We start from the raw sequence: 23,128 nt of genomic DNA, 5'->3' as shown, positions 1-23,128 counted from the left end.
ATTTGGGGTGGAATTTTCTTTTGTTTTTTTAGTTGATTCCTAACAATCTGAAAATAATAGTGTGTCCATTTTTATCATAAAAACATAACAAACCACAAACATTCTACATCACTGTTACAAATTTAATTTAATATAAATATTTATATTAATGAACTAGCAGGAACAAGATTCCCATGGCATATGTCATTTGGAGCTGAAATTTTTTTTTAACTTCAAATAACTGAATTTGCCTGCTGGATATTTCCACAGTACTGTTGGTAAAAAAAAACAACAACCATTCAGTGGTTTCAGCTGAAAAGAGTAAGAGTGCATTTCAGTTCACTGCAACAGGGAATTAACGTATTTGTTATTGGTAAGAGATTCATGATAGTATCACCATTCTTGTAGTATAATAAGCTGTATGTGCAGTACTTGTGGTCATAATGGCTTGTTACTATACTGGATGTCTGTGCTTCTGAAAATTGCAGATACCTTTCACAATGACAATTTTTAAAAATTTAGAATTACACTTCTGGCTGTAGAACTTTGAAAAGTTGTGTTTGAAAATTCTTTTCCAACATGAAGGGCATATCGAATGCAAGGACCTGAGATGCTGAATGGAAAACCTTAGTATTGAACATCTGTGGGTTTTATAATGCCTTCAAATGTTCATGTCAGAGTCATTACATCACTGTGTGCAGGGCGTATTTCCTCCCTAAGAAACAAGTTATGAATTGTTAATTTTATATTATTGTAGTATATGTAACAGTGTACGTGTGTGTGTGTGTGTATGTGTATACATTTAATACACTCTTAACATAATGTTCATGCCTCTGGACCTTCAGACGTGATTGATAATCACAGGTTTCAACCAACCGGAAGTGGTGCAGAGAACTTCACGTTCAAACAAGTTAAACGCAGCATCCCAGCCTGGTTTTTCATGTCAACCTCAAATTAGTAATTTAGTGTTCAAACAGACCGAAAAGTTCCCTGCTCATTCACAGATAAGTTTGGAAAGTTGTTTTGACTACTGCTGTGATCTGATTCATTATAGGAACACATGAGAGCAGATATATTTTCTATCATTTGAATGGAATATTTATCATTATTTTACATTTCAAAACTGTGGAGGGTTTGAGGATGAAAAACAAGGCTGGTGAGTCAACATGTGATTGCAATATTGCATAATCCAAAAATACCAAATGTCTCATTCTTGGTTTTAAGCCAGTTGCTCTGGAACTTTTGAATCATATGAATGTTGTTCTGTCATTTCCACTCTGATATACATCTATATACACCTGAAAGCACACTCATTCATACTTACAGCTTATAGTGTTGGCTAATACATTATCATATTTCTTCTGACTTCATTCTTTGTGTTGTGCACAATTGTGGAGATTATATTAGGTAATAGAATAGAATAGGACAAAATAACTGTGGACCTCACATTAGAATGTGACTTGTAATGTTTAGAGTATTTTATTATGACATGTTACAGTCTTTAAATTCGCGGTCGTTCGAAAATGAAACTGAAATTTCATATGGATATCCCGGGAATTGCTCCTGCGCCATCACAGACTCAATGGTTTGCTTTGACAACTTTCCAGCCACCGCGACCGCAGTGTTTCTCTACCTTCTGCCAAGTCATCGCTGTTGAAATTGAAATTTTGTCAGAGAAAGGAGATGAGGTTGAGCGATTTTAGCAGACTCATCTTCACGCTCCTCCAAAAAAATTCATTCAGGGTGATTCAACTGATAGTGCCGTGCTCAAATAAAACAGGCATTCAAGCTTCTTCAGACGAGAAGCAGTGACTGTGCCATGCTCTACGTTCTTCACGTTTTTACATTTAGCCTATTGTAATAACCTAAATGATGCAGTCTGACCGCCGAACGGAATCCTTCGCCATATAAAAATTTGACATATTAATTAAAGGTCTTGCCTGCTGTCTCAGACTGGAGGATTTTATTGATCAGTGATGAGAAACTCAGTTGTCAGGAGTCTGTGTCTGAATACCGGGTTTATTCATATTTGATCTAATATTTACAACCAAATGATAAAAGCAAAACAATGGTTATTTGCAAAGCCATGAAATCAGAGAAAACTGTTATATCTATTGCAATATATCCATTGAATGATTTTTTCCCCCTTTATGCTGTGAATTACTTTAGTGCTTTGTGCTTTTGATTAATGGTGCACAGTTAGTGATGTAACAAATGCTCTTGTTCAGGTCAACATTCATGGACTCTGTATTTTGTTGTATGTGCACAGTAACACAACCTTCTAACAGTTAGTTATGCACCTGTTTTATGCTTGCTTTCTTAGTCTAGGCATACATTGGCTCTTGAACCTGAAACCTGTTTTCATTCAAAAATAGATGTGTAGAGCCTCTTAAGTAGTTCAACTGGCAAACAGCTGGCAAATCCAATCCATATAAATAACAAAACCCCTACGACACCCCTAAGACACACCATATGAGAAAAAAAGTTTACAGACATGCAGTACTAATTAGGTGTTTTTGAAATGAATAGTGAAGGTGCATTAGGCACCATCTCTAATTTAACTGCATTTTTGCGTCAGACTATCCAACATACAAGCAAGTTTTTATATACGTTACTATGAGGGAAGACATTATTCATAATAAATTACTATGAAAGGCTATATTTTGCACAAAATGAAAAATACAGTTAGACTGAAAGCCCTAAAATACTAACCAGGGGAGATGTAAATTTAACGATCACCTATTTTACAGTTTGCAGCTTTTCGGCTAAAATTTGGCATCAAAACCAGAATCACATATTGGCATAGTTGCCCACTTCACTAGCCATAGTATTTTGAAGAAAAAAAACTCTCGTGTTCGCCTCATGGGCACGCCCACGCAAGTGGGAGTTTCCGAGAAAGAGAGAAGGTCCGTGCTTGTCTGGCTAATGGTAAAAAAGGAAGTGGGTACAGGCAATAACTGCTGTTAAAACTGAATGTTTTTAGCAGATGGCGTGAAGTCATCCGCTGCGATAATGTTCCATGACATATCACTCCTTGTAGTATTCAGTACACTTCGGCAGAAAACTGGATAAAAAAAATACACATGTTGCTCTTTTTAACATGTCGGACTGGAATATCGAAAATGAATACTTGTACAAATTGCCCCCTGCGATCTTATACGAATTTAACAAAGTTATGGACTGCCTCCCGAACAGTGACTGGGACAGATTCGGTGAGTATGTACCTAGTAGACCAGCTAGTTGTCTAATTAATATTAAAAATTTTCATCCCTAGCTATGTTCGTTGGGTTCGGTTCGATTCTCAAGCATAGTAGTTGACCTTAGCTGGCTGTCTTTACCTCAATTGTCCTTAGAAGTTGGGTTGACAAATTGAGTTTCTCGAAATGTATTTAGCTAGGTAGCTGGGCTACGTTGTTAGCTTTAGCTAGACTGACATACACTGAGATAGACGTTGACGTGCACGACGTGCTGTGTAGTGTGAATGTACCTAGCTAGAGCTAGCTAGCTACCGGATATAATCAATATTATGATTATTCGCTAATCTGTTGTGCTTCTAATGGAATAGGCTAGTCTAGCTAAGAATCATAATGTTAATTGTTTACAAGTATTAGCCACCTTATAGCTAGATAACACTTTGCGTCAAGCAGCGCAAGCGAGTTAGCTACAAACTTAATTCGAAACTGACTAGCTTAAGATAGAACTATTGGAACTGCATTCGTTGAATAGCCTAATCATGGGACAGAAAAGTGGGAATTACAAAAAAGTTAATGTTGGCTGAACCGGTCAAATTTTCGTAATTTTAGACCAAAACATGAGTACGGCGTTTATTCAGAATTCACGACGCTTCCAAACAAACATAGGTTTAATGCCTTCAGTTAATGAAAACCAAATACTTGTTGTTGTTTTTGGTGTAATAGAGGGGGATTGACGTGTGCCTCATGTAGCCTAAATGCTGTTGTCATCTAGCTTTGGAGTTTTGTTAATCTGTTTTGTTTGTTACTTTGGCCTACTGTCCGAGGATCCTGGTTATTTACCCTCCGGACCTGTTCAGACTTCACAAATCTGTATGGGTTGAGCGTCTTTAATCGCTGGTGTATGGAGGCGCGTTCTCTACTTAAAAAGTTCTTAAAAATTAAAAGTACAATATGCTACCATATAGTATGTAACTGAAATGTAATGCTGAATAAGAAGTAGCATATGATTCCACAGCGTTGTGTTATACGATTAGTAACACGTTACAGTGACAGTGAGTAAAATTTACTTCAGCAAGACATTTTAGCTGACACTCTTATCTGGAATGACATAGCTACACAACTTGCCTTGCCAACTTGCTTGTAGTGTAATGGTTTTGGGAACTGGGCTTGTAATTATGAAAACTTTGATTCCCAGGAGGAGTATTGCTGTTGTACAGTACTACCGTTGTACTCTTGAGCTCAGTGTTTTATCATGCATTGCCTCAGTAAATGGTTGTCTACCTCCTGCTAAAATGTTGTAGGTGTTTGGCAAACACCATGTTCCAGACAGCAGTGACCCATTTAGGAATCGAACCTGCAGTCTCACAGTTCCAAGTCCAGCTCCTTGATTGTACTACCTCCTACGTGTTGCTACATTTTGTCTGGTGTGTGGACCCCCTCTTCCCCCTAAGCTTTAATGCTTATAAGAATTAAGATTGTGGCTGTAACGACAAATCTATTCTAATTAGCCAAATTAATCAGCTACAATTAAAAAAATTTTTTTTTTTTACCACTGATTAATTGCTATAATAGTTTGAGATCCTAATTATTTCCCAAAATGTCCATCAGTGAGTGAGTGCTGCTGCTCTCTTTGGGGAAGATGATTGGAATAGCAGAACAACTGAAGGTAAAATGGGTTCCCTTCTATGAACAGAATTATTTGTCTGAAAGTTTCTGGGGTGTCACAAAATTGCTGTCACAATTTGATACTATCAAAAGTGGCAGCCAACGCAGGCATAGCTGGTCTTTATAGTGTTGGTTGAACTGTCATTTGAGGAGTATCTTTATTCTCACTCAATATAATTGAGTGTTGGAACTAAACCAGTATGTTTTCACTTAAGAATTTTCCCTTGGGAGTTAATTCTGTTAATTTCCTTGGTTTTTAAAAATGTTTAATATTTCATCACATGGATCAGCCGTGAGAACAGTGAGGACCTGGGGCATCTTCGGTAGCAGGGAATGCTGGGAATTGTGTAGTTAGTCAGATGTGGGAGGTGCTAAGAGCAGATGTAGAAAAGCCAGTTTTCCTGGGAATTTTTTTTTTTTTTGGTTTTCCTGGACACTGTTATAACATCCCTGTTTCTTGGAATCTTTAAAGGGGAATTCCACCCTGGTGTTTTTTCTTTTATTTCTGGGGGAGTCGCTGTCCCCCCGATTGAAGTGCTCCCTACCTGTAGTGAGTGCAGAGCCCCACACTACTGCGCATGGTACCTGCTTTATTAAAGACTGCTACGGGGCGGGTGCTCATAGACTGTGGGGTGGGGCATCAGACAACGGCAGTTACAGATTTAATTTGTTAAATTCTGCGGAATACAAACGGACGGGCTGAGCGTTACTACTGGGTCGTGCAGCCGCTTGTCTGGCCGCTAAAGAGAGAAAATCGCATGCTTGTGGCGTTAAGTTCCGTTTCCTTTCACGCTTAAGTTATACTGAGAAGAAAATGGCGCTTTGCTGTCATGTGAAAAATTGCGAGGGTTCGGCCTTGGCGCAGGAAGGAATTGGTCAACGCCCGCTTTCACCTAGTGACGGTAGTATCTCCAAGTTCACATTACCCACCCATTGTTGTTCTTAAAAAATGGGAAAGGGTAGAGGTGGCGTTATGACGTGTAGCCTACCTCGACCAAATCTGGGCCTTCTGCTGCTGACTGATATTTCTATGCAGAGATTGCTTTGGCCTGCCACCGAGAGAGACTTTGATCTGTTAAATGAGGTTAGTGTTGTTTTGTGGTGGAAGTTCCAGGGTAGTGACCACAATGAGTCAGGGGGCTGCCGCCGAAGGTCTCATCCAGTGCATGCACAATGGCCCCATTAATGTGGCTGGGGCATTATTGTGCCTCTGTTTGGTGTGGAGGGAAGAGTGCCCCCTACTGGCTCAACAACACCTGTGTCTTAGTTTGCCCAGAATGTCCCACGTCCTAACAGCAACCAATGCGCATACCTATTCAGCTTCAGCAAGGTTGTCGTGCGAAGAGTGCACGGCTTCTGGCTGGGCTACTAATTATTTAATTTTATTTATTTCTGTATTTTATCCCATTCGGTCTAATTTTATCCAGAGTCCCTTGTGGTGCTGTCTCAGCTTGGCTGCTCGTCGAGTGTGTTGATCACAGCTTATTAGGCTGGCCAGACAGCCAATTGCTTTCTCACACCATCTGTCAGTGTGTCTCTGTCTCCATCAGTGCTGCTGTAATACGTCATGTGCCACTCTGTGCCCCGGACTATAGGGACACTGGGTTAATAGATTAAGGAGTGACTCGTAGGCAATTGCTAAATAGTGATTTACTAGGTTTTTAAACTGATTGCAGAAAGAGCCATTGATTGGTGACGTGTTGGATTGAATGATTTGATGACCGCCATGTTGGCTCCAGTGCTTCCACAACGTGTCCCTGAACTGATCCCTCCATGTCAGATTCTTCCATGTGCTCTTCCTGTGGCGTGGGACTCAGTTGTGTCCCGACACTGAAGGGTCTCTTCTCTGCGCGACGCGTTTTTTTTCCCAGCCTCCCGCGTGGTCAGGGACCAGACGGACCTGCGTCAGTCGGCGCGGAAGGAGCGGCGGACGGACGTGGTGATGCAGCTGTGGGGCGACCGGAACGGCACGGTCGGGGAGCTGCTGAGCCTCCTCGCCGAGCTCCAGCTGCTGAGAGCTCGAGACATCATCCTCCGCTGTGAGTCGCGCATTACTAGGCTCGGGGGCGGGGGGGGAGGGGGGAGGGGTGCTGTCGGCTGTACTGACCCTTCAGATTTTTTTGGAATGTTTTTTTTTTCTCCCCCCAAAGAAACTCTTAAGTCGGTGTTCTAGAACTCCACTGCTTTCAGTTACCAGTAGTGATTGTGACATCACCATTAGTATGTTCAGTTAAGAACATTCTAATCACATGTTTGTGACCTCACACTTTAAAGGGTGGATATGGAGCTGAAACACAAGTGTAGTTTCTACACCGAGGCGGTGACCAATTGGCCCATCAAGTCTTTGTGACAAATAAAATCCACTCTGTGCTACTGCTGAAACTGCCAGTTACATTTACAAAAATGTCTTGGCCATGTTCTTGGAAAAAATGTAATATAAATTTTTTTTTTTTGGTCTAGGGAGTCCTGTACGCCCCTCTCCAGAGATGGCAAGTAACAACGTAAGTTTGAGTTAAAAATTGAACAGAAGTGTTTGGTATAAATATCTTCATTCTTGTAATAATGATGCTATAAGTATGCTATAAGCTAATGTATATGTGATGTGTGCATAGTACATATTATAACTAATTATGAAGGCCAGCCTATCAAAACATCATATAAAACTTATTCCGTTTTTTTTTTTTGTTTATCCATAAAATGTTATTTTACAGCCAGTAGCTTTACTAGTTGAACATATTGTTCACAAAATATTCATGGAGAATTGCACACATCAAGGAGAAAAAGGTCCCTTTGGCTACTTTAATATACTTCATATATTGCCGCAAAGACCACCATTTTTTGTGATCAAGAAATGTGTGGAAAAATATTAGAAGAAAAAAACAAGAAAATTTGATGTTCAAATATCTGAACTTGAAGTGTTAAAACCTTGCAAATTTGGTCTCGTTTCAGATTGAATGTCTCGTCGGTCATGTGATTGCAATGTTATACATTCAGCTTTTTTGTGGTTTACTAGTTTACCTTCTCTAGTCTAGCAAGTGCCTTTTTTTCTCAGTATAATTGTGGGTAACTTGTAGGACTATTCACCTTGTCTGCCATTCTAGGTGCACATATCTTGTAAGAGTTTTCCCCCTTCGCCGTCAAAAGAAAACCTGGAGGATAATCAGGAAACCAGGCCATTCATCGAAAGAGGTAGTGCGTCTGCAGACCGTGTTTTCACCATGTAGCAGAGCTAGCTAGCTATTTAGCCATTGCTTGACTCAAGGTATTTCCATGGTTAACTTGTACAGAGTGCCGTTGGGTGGTATTTGAAGGTGTTATCTGGAGTGGCAGACGGAACATATTTTCTGTTTCCTGAATGAGCTTGATGAGAGTCCCTTGCACCCCTGAGTCAGGTGCTTAACCTGCATTGCTTCAGTATATATCCAGCTGCATAAATGGATGCAATGTAAATGCAATGTGAAAAGGTGTGTAAGTCACTCTGGATAAGAGCGTCTGCTAAATGCCTGTAATGTAATATAAAGAATCCATTGCTCTCCCTTTTTTTTTTTTTTAAAGCACCCAAGCCTTTGCCAAAACCAGGCCCTCCTCCTTCGGGTTTGGAGTCCAGGGAGAAGATGGAATCCATCACAGCTCCTCAGGTATTTTCCTCCACTGCATTACTGTGAAAGCTACTGTGAAATCAGCTCGAAATAAATTTATATTGGTTTCATATTTGGTTTTAAATTTACATTTATAAATTTGTAATGAGTAATGGTTGGTTAGAACTCCAAAGATATACAAGTTATCGACAAAATCTTATCATTTATTCACATAGTGAACGTTATAGAAACAATAAATTTAAAAAAAATCTTGCTGAAATTTTATCTTCCAGTCTGCGTGCTTGTCCAACACACCTGGCAAGAATATCCCCCAATCCCACAATGCCATGTGCTGGCCATTTGAAGAGGTGCAGTGTGGGACGAACAATTTCACGGAAGCACTGCAGATCGGAGAGGGGGGGTTTGGTCGGGTGTACCGGGCCACCCTGAGGAACACTGAATACGCTGTGAAGAGGCTGAAGCAGGTGAGGGTCTGCAGATCACATAATGGTACAGGAATATAAACTGTACTGCTATTTCTGATCCAGGGATCCCTCACCCAGGCTCAGATGCATCCAGGGGCCCCCATCATAAGATAAAAAAGGATTACATTTTAAAAAATGCAAAAAGCCTTTATATTTTGAAATATTTTCCCAAATGTGTATATAGCCATTGCCTATCACAGTGGTAAGCAACCCTGTTCCTGGACATCTACCATCCCCGTAGGTTTTCACTCCAACCGTAACAAAGCACACCTCATTCAACAGCTAGAGATCTCATTGAGCTGCTAATTAGTGGAATGAGGTGTTACAAATTATGGTTGAAATGAAAATCTACAGGATGGTAGATCTCCAGGAACAGAGCTGGGTACCACTGGCCGATCAGGTCCAGCCTGGGACCCCCTGCAGTACCTTCAAGGACCCCCCAGGGGCCCACTGCCCCCGTGTTGAAAACCCGCGGTCTAGAGCAGAGAGGCCTGCCATTTAAAGTTTTACCTTTATTAGTGGTGAATTTTATTCGCTTCAAATAAACTGCTTGATGATTAATTTAAGCACTGAAACATGCCAGTACGTTACATCACAAAACTACATATTCACTATTCCATCTGGGAATTTTTATATTTTTTTCCCCTGAAGTCATTGCTGTAATTCTGGTTTTGTTCACTACGATCTGGCCATTCCTGGTGTTAGAGGTGCGGCTAGGTGGGACTGCAGGACCACTAGCGATAATAAGTATTGCATGTTATGCGTGTCTTATGTTTCCTGTTAAATGCGCATCACTTCTGGCAGGAGTCTCTTCTAGACTTTTCTTTGTTGTACCCAAGGCGTTCAGCGTAGCTACTTGAAGTCTCAGGTTTGCTTGTCGGTGTGGTTGAAAGTGTTACAGAAGCGCTGTGAGCCAGGCTTTTTTCATGTGAGTTGTGTCTCGCCGGCCTGCTGAGTAATGAGTTGTGTCAGTCGCTCTGGATAAGAGCGTCCGCTAAATGCCTGTAATAATAATAATAACAATAATAATAGTAATCGTACGTTTGATCTTATTGTTCATCAGGACTCGCGGCTGAACTGGCCGTTGATGAGGGAGAGCTTCCGGACCGAGGTGGAGAAGCTTTCGCAGTAAGAGCGCTGTCTGTCGTTTGGGGGTGGAGGACCATTTTTCTTCGCTTCTGTCCTCATTTAACGTTTCACTGAATGGTTTTTCATGTTCGTGTGACACATTTTGTCTCTGTTCCGACTTCTCTCTTATTCTAACTTGGGATTTTTCAGGGTCTTCTTTTGTACCTTTGGTGCCTCTGTGCGTAAAAAAAAAAGTTTCACTTCAAAAAAGGAAGGCGGAAGTGGAAAACGAGGGGGCCATATCTGTTTCTGCTTTTCGTGCCAACTTCTGGCCCTCATTATGTAATGAGCCTTAACGTTTGCATAGCTACATTTCTTGATAGGCGCATGAATGACGGCCAAGGGCTGTTAGCTCATTTGGCCAGAGCAATTGGTAGAAACAAAAGCACACTGGCCCTCCAGGACTGGAACTGCCCCATGCCTATGTCCCCACTCTCTTCTCTACTCTGGCCCCACCCTCTTCTGTACCCTGGCCCTGCCCTCTTCTCTACACTGGCCCCACCTTCTTCTCTACACTGGCCCCGCCCTCTTCTCTACCCTGGCCCCGCCCTCTTATCTACCCTGAGCCCGCCCACTTCTCTACCCTGAGCCCGCCCACTTCATTACACTGGCCCCGCCCTCTTCTCTACCCTGGTCCCGCCCTCTTGTCTACCCTGGCCCTGCCCTCTTCTCTATCCTGGCACCGCCATCTTCTGTTCTGCTGCCTGTAATTTCCTTTGTCATTTGCTTTGGTCTTTCCCCCCCCCCCCCCCCCCATAATTGTGTTTGTAAGCTGATTTGCACATTTTCATCTGCCAAATTAGTACCTGCCAAGTATCAGTCCCGACTGTGCCCATGCTACACCGTGACCGGTTATGTTTCGCCACACGAAACTCCCAGCCACGGTTGGCTACTGTCGTGGTTTGGATTGTAATTGGGGTGTGAGGATAAATCGTTGCTCAGAGGATGATTTCCTTGGCTGGGTAGATCTTCCACACGGGAGCCGCTAGCTTTACAGTTTTAAAGATGGTGAAATAATGACGAAGGCTGGGTGTTTCTCGCAGGAAAAATTGGCTGAAGTCGTGAAGCAGTCTCAGAAAAGTTGTGGAAAATCATGGAGAACGGGGGAGAAATCAGAGTTTTAAAAAAATACATTTTTCAAAATGTATTAATAAATGGGAAACGACTGAAATGTAATTCGCAACTATAGCAACGCTAACAGATGCAAGTTTCAAGAAATCAGTGGGCAGTTGCCAGCTGCTTGGAACAAACGGCCTTTGAGTGAAATACATTGATAGGCTGGTGCATTTTATCTTCATTCAGTCACGAAAAAGAATGCTCTATGGCTTTTAGCAGAAGGTTGTTAGAAACAGAGCATGCTCAAATTGCTTTACTAAAATAATAAAACGCGGTTACCGTATGTCCGTTTTTATTTCTTTAAAAGTTTGTTTTGGCTCGTCTGTTAGCGTACTGGGGGAAGAAAGAGTGCGGGTTAGCAACGCTGTTGACAGGGGCCGTCAAACATCTGATTGCAACAACTGACAAGGACAGGAATCCTTGATCCCGGCGCATTCCAGAATCTGCGTACATTTTGTTTCTCGCAGCGTTTGGCAATATTGTTAAAATACGTAGGCCTACACTACAATAGCTAATTCATAATAATAATTAATGCGCTTGCATAGTAAATTAATTAGGCCTACTGTATTGCTGAAACGATACCGTAGTAAAGATCCATACAATGCTGCAAAATCTTTGACAAGTATGTAAGCTATGTTTGACGGACTGCGTTCTTTTCCCTGCAGGTACCGGCACCCCAACATTGTGGAGTTTGCGGGTTACTGCGTGGGGGGAGGGGAGCACTGTTTGCTGTACCCGTTCATGTCCAACGGCTGCCTGGACGAGCGGCTCCACGGCCCGGTAAACAAGCCGCTCGGCTCACCACGCGCGTCGTGCAGCACGTCGTCGTGACCGCAGAAACTGCGTTGTGGCCTTTTGAAAACTGAAAATATCGTCACGCAATCATTTTGACCTCGTATAGCAGTGGTGCACAATCCTGGTCCTGGAGAGTAAATAAAAAAATAAAAAAATGGTATTCATATTTTGTCAGTATATCTCGGTATGTGATTAAATACCTTTGCTGGTATGTGATTTTTCAGAGCAGTGCTGCCCTCTCCTGGACGGAGCGTGTTAGTGTACTGCTTGGGTCAGCGAGAGCCATCCAGTTCCTGCACTCGAGTTGCCCGCCGCTCATCCACGGCGATGTGAAGAGGTGAGTCCTTACCGAAGGGGAGGACGTGTTTGCACCCTGGTCCTCGGACTGGAGCACTGGGTTTCCTGTTCTTCGGACTGGATTTTCCATGTTTCTGTATTTGAATAAGACTTCAAATCTTGAAATGAGTCAAGCTGTCTCACCTCATTGGCAATCGTATTTAAATGAAAAGTTATAGAAATAAGATTAAGTCTAAATATAAGGCTAAAGTACTTGTTGATTGCCTCATTGTTTGGTGTCTGTAGTAAGGGTACACTGACTGGGCGATTCCTGTACAAAACCATATCTCACCCTCTCCTGCCCTCCCTCAGCTCTAACATTCTCCTGGGGGACCACCTTGAGCCCAAACTGGGGGACTTTGGGCTAGCTCGCTTCTACCAGAGCCCCCGCAGGACGGCGGGGAGGACGTCCAGCGTGGCGCAGACCAAGACGGTGCGCGGGACGCTGGCGTACCTGCCCGACGAGTACGTGAAGAAAGGAGAGCTGGGAGTGGAGATCGATACCTACAGCTTCGGAGTGGTGAGTGTGTGCTCACGCAGACAGGCATGCGCGCACACACACACACGCGCACACAAACATGCACGTGCAGACACACACATACACACACGCCCGTACACATACAGACATGCGCACACACACACACACACAGATAACTTTAAAAATGCTGTTGGATGTGGTTTCAAGTCATTCACTATCACCTGATGCATGCGCAGATTCCGCATTCTTAGCTAACGGCCCCCCCAGACTACACGATAATGGGCCGATCCGATCAGCGCCGGGCGTCGGGAATGACACTGAGTGTCGGGGGTGACAGTGAGTGTCGGGAATGACACTGAGTGTCGGGGGTGACAGTGAGTGTCGGGGGTGACAGTTGGTCGTTTTATCCCGTACAGTGCGTAGGGGTGGAAGATAAACGATGCTCCGTCTGGGACGCCTGACGACGCCTCGACAGAAACTCTAGCGTGTCAGAATTTCTTTCTGCTCATTCCTCCCGATTCCTCCCCCCCCCCCCCCGCCCCGCCCCCCCCCCCGTCCGCGGTCGTGAGTGTCAAATGTCTAGCGTGTCCTGTCTGGTGACCACGACATTCCAGGAGCTAATCGTCTAGTGCGACACTGACGACCTTAAACGATTTTAATGTGACGTGTAGTCTGAGGTGGTCTGAAGCTGTAGATTGATCACTGTTTGTATGCTAAGCTGATGGGCGCCAGACTGTGCAGAATTTGGATTTACACCTTTCTAGCAGATGGGCTGGCTGTGTTATCGGGTGGAATGGTGTTACCATCTTCACAATGCATTCTGGGAATGACAGACAGACAGGAACAAAGTGAGCAGACTTTGGCTCACACTCAGTTTCAGCCAAAATGTTCAGGAGGCTGAAACATCCAGAAAACGTCGGCTTTCAATACCACTACTGTACCGTGAAGGCTTGTATGTGGAGAAGATGACCGGATGCACTAAGTTAGAAGTCATAGTGTTACGTTAAAGGGGCGGAACACTGAACGTGTTGAAGGAGAAGAAAATAAAGGGTTTATCCGCTGTGGAACAATTCCAAGCTTTTTCACTGCGGTGCCACTTACACACAAAAGTTAAGAACGTGTAAAACATTTATTTACCTGCTAATTATCAATAATCAAACCAATTCTTAATCGTCTGGTCTGGCGATAAGACTTTGCTATGGAATTCTACCATTTTTTTTGTATGTACTTTTTTTTTTTGCCATTCTGTTCTTGAGGCATAACAATAGTTTGCATCTTGTGGCGAACCCTCTTGGGGTTATGCTTCTGCAGTTGTCTCTTTATGGTACTTGATCACACATCTCTGTCTGCATCCTGGGGAGCGTTCTTGGTCTGTTGGATGGCTGAAAAGGGGTTTTTCTTTTTCTCTATTTAGCAGATCATTTTTCATGTTAGAATGTTGAGAGATAACAGCATGTTGAGAGATAACAGCAACAGACGTATGCAAACTCCACACGTACAATCAACTCTAGACCTTCTGTTTGCTTTCCTGTGCATAAACCAATGATGCAACAGCGCACTACTGGCCAAGAAACAGCTGAGCAGCCAACTGTCCAAATACCTTTGGTCCCCTCAAAATGGAAGGGCAGCAGTCTATGAAGAGGGCTGTAATTCCTGCGTGGTTCACCTGATATGGATGTAAATGCGCTGGAATTAAAGCTGATGGTCTGCACTTTAGCCTCATATTCACGATTTGATTTCAGGTTCAACGCTGCTGGGGTGCAGAGCCAAAAACAATAAAACAGCGTGTCACAATTCGTTTCTGCTTGCAAGGAAAATAAATCAGTGGTGTTTCGTACTTTGTGACAAATTGACATAGCTTTTGGATGTTGAATAGCGCTGAGACCACTAATCATCGTGCTTCTTTGTAACATGACACTGGTGTAATTGTTGATAGTTAATTGGTAGCCCTGGCCCAGTCATCAGTCATAAGGGGATACGGGGTGATAAATACAGTGAGCTCTCCTCCAGAGCCCATGATGGACGCTGCCACGTCTGTTTACGCTGCGGTCTGTGAGGTGGGCTTTGCACAGACACAAGTAGGAGGCAGACGTCCCGCACGCAGCCTGACAGGCGGACTTAGCGAACGCCCGGTCGACCGTCAGGGGTCACTTTGTGTTTCGCTCTGCCGGGCTGCTGGTAGCAGACCGCTCTGGCAGGGTCCAGGCTCGAACCCGGACCGCAGGGGCCCATTCATGCCATTGAAACTGTGCCTTAACCGGATGAGCCACCCAGCAGCCCTGCATTATTGGCATTCACTGATGAATTAACCGTGTCAGATGAAGATTTACCTGTGCCTGTATTTCCCTCTAACAGATGTTCGGAATCTGGCACTCTCTTGCTAATGAATAATTTACACCGTTGCTGAATGGATGATTCATGTAATCTGTTTATTGGATGATGTAAATTGGTGAAACAGCGTTGTCATGCTGTACGTGACTCTACTGTGCCTCCATTTTAGGAGCATTTGCTCCTGAAAAATTGATGTGTGATACCTGTAAAAAATAATTTAGGAGGACGTCTACTAATGGGGGGTGCATTAGTGTGTCCCTAAATGTTTAAACTTAGGATGCACATGTGCTTTTTGGAAAACAAGACTAGGTCAAAACCTATGGCTGGACCTAATACACTCCATCCGGCCGACCAATGGTGCAACTTCATAACTCGGCCGACCAATGGTGTAACTTCATCACTCAGTGACTAAGTCACAGACATTCGCGTTTGTAGGGCTGGCCCTGCTGTTGCGGTCCAGCCAAAAAATTCTGCTAACATAGAGCCCTGGGGTTGCAAGGTTTTAATATCCGCTTTGCACACAAAGCTGTATTAATAACAGTGTGATTTGTGTGTCTTTAACCCTTCAGGTCATCCTGGAAGTGCTGACGGGCCGCAGGGCCTTGGAAACGGACAGCCAATCCAGAACGGTTTACCTGGTAAGAGCTGATCACATGACTGAAACACAGGAAGAGTTGTATGTGCTGTGAAGAACTGATCACATGACTGAAACACAGGAAGCGTTATCTGTGCTGTGAAGAACTGATCACATGACTGAAACACAGGAAGAGTTGTATGTTCTGTGAAGAACTGATCACATGACTGAAACACAGGAACAGTTGTATGTGCTGTGAAGAACTGATCACATGACTGAAACACAGGAAGTTATTTGTGCTGTGTCAGATGGGTAGGGAGTCACTGACAGAGGTTATCACTGCCAATAGCTGGCCTACATTTGCATGTGCACTTAATGCAATGTAAAGTAGGCAGTATTATATAATGGGTAAGGAACTGGTCATGTAACCTTCGAAGTTCAATTCCCGGGTAGGACACTGCTGTTGTACCCCTGAGCAAGGTGCATAACCTGCATTGCTTCAGTATATATCCAGCTGTATAAATGGATGCAATGTAAAAAAAAAAAAAAAAAAAAAAATAGTTGTGTAAGTCATCCTTGATAAGAGCATCTGCGAAATGCCTGTAATGTAATATATAGTGAAACAGATGGTCGCATTGAACAAAAATCCCACGCGAAAAAGCTGCATTTCACCATTTACTAACAGATAGATCACGTTTCAATCCAAACTGGATCCATGTCCGGTCAATACGGTGCACTTCCTCTTCCGCATATAAATGCCACATCACATGATACCTGTGGCGCATAACATTAACATACATGTACACATTGACACAATTAGAAATGGCAGTGATGAATACAGCTCACAGAACATGTTCAGCCCAGAAAAGCTCTGACGTAGATGCCACGTCTCTTTCCCACAGAAAGATCTCGTTAGCGAGGGAGAGGAGGAGAAGGAGGAGGAAGAGGAAGGCGGAAGTACGGCGTCTTCCCTGGGGTGTCTCCCGTCATCCGCGGCCAAGCACATATCGAAGAAGCACCTGGACCCCCAGTTGGCCCCCGCAGCGTCCCAGTGGTCCCTCGATCTCTCCTCGCTCGCCTGTCGCTGTCTGGATCGCAGGAAAAAGAAACGACCGCCTATGATAGATGTGAGTGGGAGATGCCCAAAGGGCCTGAAGTGTTTACACTAGAGGCAGTGTAGTATAATGGGTCAGGAGCTGGTCTTGTAACCTAAAGGTTGCAGGCTTGATTCCCAGGTTGGACACTGTCGTTGTACCCTTGAGCAAGGTACTTAACCTGCATTGCTTCAGCATATATCCAGCTGTATAAATGGATGCAATGTAAATGCTATGAGAAGGTTTTGTGAGTCGCTCTGGATAAGAGCCTTTACTAAATGGCTGTAATGTAATGTAAATGTAATTTCTACAGTCCTCAACTGTCTTTTTTATGGAAAGTGCTACACTACGTGGCAAAAAGTATGTGGACACCTGACATCCAACATCTCATCCAGAATTATGGGCATTAGTATGGGGTTGGTCCAACAATTGTTGCCATAACAACCTCCAATCTTCTGGGAAGGCTTTATACTAGATGTTGGAGCATTGCTGCAGGGATTTGCTTCAATTCAGCCAGAAGAGCATTAGTAAGGTCATGCACTGAGTGGGGAATTAGGCCTGGCTCGCAGTTGGCTTTCCAATTGACCCCAGAGGTGTTGGATGAGGTCAGGGCTCTGTGCAGGCCAGTCAAGTTCTTCCCCACCGTTCTTGACAAAACCATTTCTACATGGACCTCACTGTATGCCCGGGGGGCATTGTCATGCTGAAACAGGAAAGGGCCTTTCCTAAACTGTTGCCGCAAAGTATCTTCTAGAATTACTTTGCATTAAGATTTGCCTTCACTGGAACTAAGGGGCCTAGCCCAAACCATGAAAAACAGCCCCAGACCAAGGGATGTCCAGATACTTCTGGTCATGTAGTGTATATGGGCACTGGTCTCATTATTTCTAACTTTAGTATGTTTATCTGCTGTGGGTGTGATTTTGTTTTCTGAGTTGGAAAAGGGAATTAAATGTGGGCCATGTAGACGATGCTCAGGGGCAGACAGAAATTTATGTTTCCTCTACTGTTTGTCTAAGGCTATGGGTATTGTTCAGGAAGAGTGAGTCTGTTCATTTCTGTCTCACAGGTGTATAAAGTTATAGAAGACCTCCACTCTCGCCTCCAGTCCTCCAGTCTGGAGTTTTCCACACATGAGGCCTCGTCTACTCTCCTTGATCAGTCCCCGCCCACTGCCCCTTCCCCAGCCCCTCCCCCTGCCCCTCTCCTCCAATCGCTGGATTCCATCATGCATGGCCTGGCTAAGCTCGTTCCTCAGGAGGACACATACTACTGCCCTGTGAGTTCCCTCTCCAGCCTGCCCCCTCCACAGACTCTGAGCTCGCAGCGGCCTGGGACCCACGTGGGGTCCTGGGGGCCGGACCCCCCCTCCTCTCAGACTCCCTGCGAGTCCGACGACAGTCTGGGAGACTTGCGGTATTTTTCTTCGGACCCGTCCGTTCTCAGCCCCCCCAGTGGGGACTACCGTGGAGCACTGCAGTCCTGCTCTCTGTCTGGGCGCTCCTCGGCGGAGAGTGGCACTTCACGCGGTGGTGCAAAGACTGACACGTCACACAGCAGCTCTCAGTCAGGTAAGGAAAAAAAAAAACTCCCCTCTTTAACCCTTTAAAGCGGTGCCTTCACAAATATGCGATTAGAATGTTCTTCACTGAGCATTCTAATGCTGATGTAACAATCACCACTGGGGACTGAAAGCAGTGGAGTGCTAGAACACTGACTTAGAATGTTGGAAAAAAAACATTCCAAAAAACTTGTTCTTCAGTGGGTTAAATGAATCATGGTGATTCAACAGCCGGAGAATGCATATATATGAACTACTTTTAGGGCCAGTTTATTTTCAGTCGCTTTGTTTCAGACATGGCCAGTGACAAGATTGTGATGAATGCTGTCAAGCAGCGTTTTGTCCAGAAGATGGCGATGTACAAGGAGGGCAAGATCCCCATCTCGGCCCTCCTCTCTTCTGACGACTTGTCTTGTAAGCCTTTTTTTCCCCTGGTAGAAATTATTTATCTGCAGAAGTTATCGCTGCTGAAAAGGGCAAGGGCATGAAGTTATCGCTTTTGTTTGCATAATTTTGCACCTAATATTTTATTAATTTTTTGTCAACCGCATTACCAGGAAACTATTGATAGAATATTTAGGGGATTCTCCAGTGTAAAATTTATAAAAGAAAAACATGCTTTTTAAAAAAAATGAATACTGCCCTGTTTTTTCATTGAAGGCCTCTATTCAGTTCTACAATTGACATATTTCAGTTTGTCCAACATGCCCATCACACACACACACACACACACACAGATATACAGTATGCCCAGCTAACCACATTAAGACCACAAGAATGTGATTAGAATGTTCTTAACTGAACATTCTAATGCTGATGTCACAATCACTGCTGGTAACTGAAAGCAGTGGAGTTGCAGAACACTGAACCTGCACTTGAACGGGTTAAGTGCACACGCTCGTGTGACGTGTCCTCTTTGTCCTCACTCTTTCTGTCGTATAGTGGTCCAAAAAAACTCAGTTGTTGCAATTTGCATTGTTGCATTGTGTACAATAATTATGTATTAAAATTGCACATTACATTATAAAGTAATAGTCAATAGTATTGAGATGTTCAGGAGCTCCTTGCGGTTTTTCTGATCTAAGTAATGATCATCTCTGTGGATAATTTATTATTCAAAAATTCCTCAAGAATGTGATGCTGCATTCCTTAAATGATTCACATGTAGGGATCATTCAATAGGAGCTTTCTGGGTCCGGAGGTGATTGTGATAGTTTGTTTAGAAAATTTGTAAGTTGATAGATAGACAAATAACTGCCTAATTTAAAATGAATCACTGAGAAATTTGGTGAACTTTTTGTGTAGAACTTTAGTGAAGAATTTCATTTAGAAAATAATTACGTATTTGTAGTGATTCAATACATTAAAATTGAAATGTAGTCACAAAGTATGGCATTAAAAAATAAATGGTTTTAAATATTCACCCAAAAATGCTGCGTTGGCCTATTGAAGCAAGTATGCGTCCTCTCTGTTCGGGTGGACATGAACGTCTTGGGACGTCCTGTAGACAAAGCCTACTTCTGAAGGCAGAAATATCACACAGTATTTTGTCCTTTTGAAGTGCGATATTGGCTTGGTTAGCTGGCTTATCGTTCTGTTGTTGTTTACAGCGTGTTTTATTTTCCTTTTATAGGTGGCGACGCAAGCAATAAAAGTCAAGAACCAGAGGAGAGCGAGTTTGAGTGCAGTCCAGGGGAGGCCTTTGGCACCAACAACAGCAAAAAAACATGAAATTTTTTTTTCAGTGGAGGCCCCTTTTAAAATGGGTTTTTCCTGAGGAGGGGTTAGACAATTTGTTATGGGGGGTGAGGGGAGGTCTTCAGGGGATTTAGATAAACGTGTGAAAAGAAGTCATTAACTGAGGTCAAAGTAGTACAAAATAATGACATTTCATTACTTTAATTTGCACTCAAACCTTTAAACGATAGAATCAAAGTTCTCAAAACCAGATACTTGTTTACAAACCTTCATAAAGTTGTGGAAGTTATCATTTCACATGGTGCAGTGCGATTTTCGTCAGTGATTTAGTTACCAAAAAATTGGGTATGCCTGCTTCGAAAACCATTTTCACATGACCCACACTGCACCTGCTGGTGTGTTCATATGAGTCCATCACTATGGGCCAACTTTCTAATTTAGGAGGAGAATGGCATGATGGACTCAGGATGTGAGGTTTCCAGAAACGGAGGTACTCTTTTGACTGACCGTAACCACAGATTGAAATTGTTATGTAATTTATTTGCATTTCTGATGTTCTTTTTTTGCTCTGGCTGACTTGTATTCATTTTCTTTTTTTTATGCAGTATTTTATGCTTGGAAGATTTTGACTTTTATTTAAGATGTATGCCTTAACCCTGAAATAGTGTGAGACTTATATCAGTTGTCCTGTTAATCAGAAACAACTGTGATACTCTCATGTCGTGAGAGCTTTCACTAGTGTCATTTCATTATGGTGTTATGCTGTTTCATATTAAAATAATAATAATAATAATAATGTTTATTTTATTTTAAGAAAAATCAATGCCCTGTTAACTGTTTCTGCAACTTGTGATTTCGAATAGCTTTGTAATTTTACTGGTGTCATATCAATAATTGTTGGTACTAATTGGAAAATAAAACACTGTGAAGATTGGCTCTACTGCTTAAAAGTTTGATTCTCTGACCCTGATGTTTAACGGATGTCAACAAAGCCCTTCAAAGCTGCTAGCAACTTGTTTTATACAGCAGTTGTTTGCAGAAACTTAGACTACTGTCATACAGAGAGGCAGTATTGTAGTTTCTCTAGATATCTCCTTTAGTGTCTTCATTCTGCTGATTCTGCTCTGTTCCTTTATGCTCTTGGGGTCAACAGTATCCCTAGACTGAAGACTTTATTACCTGGACATGTAAGTGAAGAGATGTTGCCAAGCAACACCCCTGAGTGGCATGCAAGGTCAGTTGTGTGAAACAGGTGATGATGGAGGATATCAAAGTGCAACATGGGAAATCCAATAAAATTGATATATACGCTACATCTGCAAAAGTTCCAGGCACTTTGTGTTCCGCCAAGCCCAGATCCGTCCATCAGACTGCCAGACAGTGAAGTGTGATTCATCACTCCAGAGAACGCGTTTCCACTGCTCCAGAGACCAATGGCAGGGTGTCTTACACCACTCCAGCCAACGCTTGGCATTGCACATTGCACCTGATTTGCAGATTATTTGGATTTGTCCTTATTTTCTGATCACAAAGATTGAGGGGATATCATAATGGTCATTTGAATATATATATATATATATATATATTTTTTTTTTTTTTTTTTTTAATGAACAATTAATGGGAGCTTATTTTTTTCCTACATTGGTATAATTCACATAAATACTAAATGTATTCACCCACAGCAAATTTTAGATCAAGTATTGTAACGCACAAAATCTGAAATAAATGCTAAGATTACATTTATTAATGCTTATCTTAAAATCTCTATCTCTTCTTCTCAGGTTTAACATTACCACCTCCTTGTTGTTAATTTACTTGTAGATCCTCCGCTCCTGCCAGTGGTGGAAAGTCCAGTGGTCAGAAAGTAGAAGTCCTGCCATGTGTTTCCTCCACCCCTGAATTCAGCCAGCTGGTTTTACTCATTAGTTCCACCTCCTGACTGATCGACTGTGCTAATAAGTAAATCAAGGTGATTGGAACAAAATACCAGGGAGGACTTTTACTTTCTGAACCTGGATTTTCTCCCTCTGAAACATCTGTCTCCCTTCTCCTATTGCCCAACAAACGTATATATAGCAAGTACATAGCAGGATTCTCTCACGGAAAGACAGTGCAGTCGCAGTGTGTTCACTGGAGTGTACTACAGTTGGGAGAAATGGACATGTGGCAATGGAGGGGATGAATGTCCAGATGACGATAGAGGGCATAGTTCATCCCGGGGTGTAGAGTCTGATGATTCGGGCAGGGGTGTAGAGTCTGATGATTCGGGCAGGGGTGTAGAGTCTGATGATTCGGGCCGGGGTGTAGAGTCTGATGATTCGGGCAGGGGTGTAGAGTCTGATGATTCGGGCAGGGCTGTAGAGTCTGATGATTCGGGCAGGGGTGTAGAGTCTGATGATTCGGACAGGGGTGTAGAGTCTGATGATTCGGACAGGGGTGTAGAGTCTGATGATTCGGGCCGGGGTGTAGAGTCTGATGATTCGGGCAGGGGTGTAGAGTCTGATGATTCGGGCAGGGGTGTAGAGTCTGATGATTCGGGCAGGGGTGTAGAGTCTGATGATTCAGGCAGGGGTGTAGAGTCTGATGATTGGGCCCACGCTGGAGACAAGAATAACAGTGTGACGGCAATGAGCTGAAGAGTTCTGGCTCGCGAGCACGCAAGCAGGATAGTTTAAGTGCTTAGATGGGGAAACTGGGCCTGGGCGAGAATGTGGTGAAACAAAGACATTTAATATCGGGGAAGGTTTTTGCAGAACTGGTTTTATGAAGCACTTGCCAACAAAAATAACGCTGATGTTCTCTCCATTACATTACATTACATTACATTTATTTGGCAGCCGCTTTTATCCAAAGTGACGTACAAAAAGTGCAGCCAGCCACGGTTATTGAAATTTGGCTATTTAAGCTCTGTTTTAATGCGGCTGGGAGACAGCCAAGGCACCAAGGTGGCGCAGTGAAAAGCAAGAAGGTCCCGGGTTCGAATTCTATGTGGAGTTCGCATGTTCCCCCCTGTAACCGTGTCCAGGTACTCCGGTTTCCTCCCACAGTCCAAAGACATGCAGGTTAAGCTAAGTGGAGAGTATAAATTGGCCCTAGGTATGCGTGTGTGAGTGTAT

At 43.2% G+C, this 23,128-nt stretch overlaps 1 protein-coding gene across 5 annotated transcripts; it reads left to right on the top strand.

Moving 5' to 3' along the window:
• The first annotated feature begins 2,866 nt into the window (after positions 1-2,866).
• irak1 (interleukin-1 receptor-associated kinase 1) lies at positions 2,867-20,952 on the top strand. Of its 5 annotated transcripts, XM_035383181.1 has the most exons (16): positions 3,270-4,597; positions 4,782-4,839; positions 6,710-6,877; positions 7,299-7,339; positions 7,940-8,030; positions 8,394-8,476; positions 8,710-8,901; positions 9,965-10,029; positions 11,811-11,925; positions 12,165-12,277; positions 12,589-12,796; positions 15,655-15,723; positions 16,562-16,786; positions 17,823-18,324; positions 18,609-18,728; positions 19,948-20,952. In XM_035383181.1, exons 3-16 carry the CDS (start codon positions 6,781-6,783, stop codon positions 20,043-20,045), a joined length of 2,019 nt encoding a protein of 672 aa, XP_035239072.1. In that variant the 5' UTR covers positions 3,270-4,597; positions 4,782-4,839; positions 6,710-6,780; the 3' UTR covers positions 20,046-20,952. The 5 variants fall into 5 exon arrangements, with proteins under 5 accessions (XP_035239071.1, XP_035239070.1, XP_035239069.1 ...); XM_035383179.1 differs by lacking the exons at positions 3,270-4,597; positions 4,782-4,839 and adding an exon at positions 2,869-3,191 and having other exon boundaries at positions 7,940-8,027; XM_035383178.1 differs by lacking the exons at positions 3,270-4,597; positions 4,782-4,839 and adding an exon at positions 2,869-3,191.
• The last annotated feature ends 2,176 nt before the right edge of the window (positions 20,953-23,128 follow it).

The sequence above is a fragment of the Anguilla anguilla genome, chromosome 11, assembly GCF_013347855.1.
Source record: "Anguilla anguilla isolate fAngAng1 chromosome 11, fAngAng1.pri, whole genome shotgun sequence".
Taxonomy (NCBI): Eukaryota; Metazoa; Chordata; class Actinopteri; order Anguilliformes; family Anguillidae; genus Anguilla; species Anguilla anguilla.
This window is presented reverse-complemented; position numbering and strand designations above follow the sequence as displayed.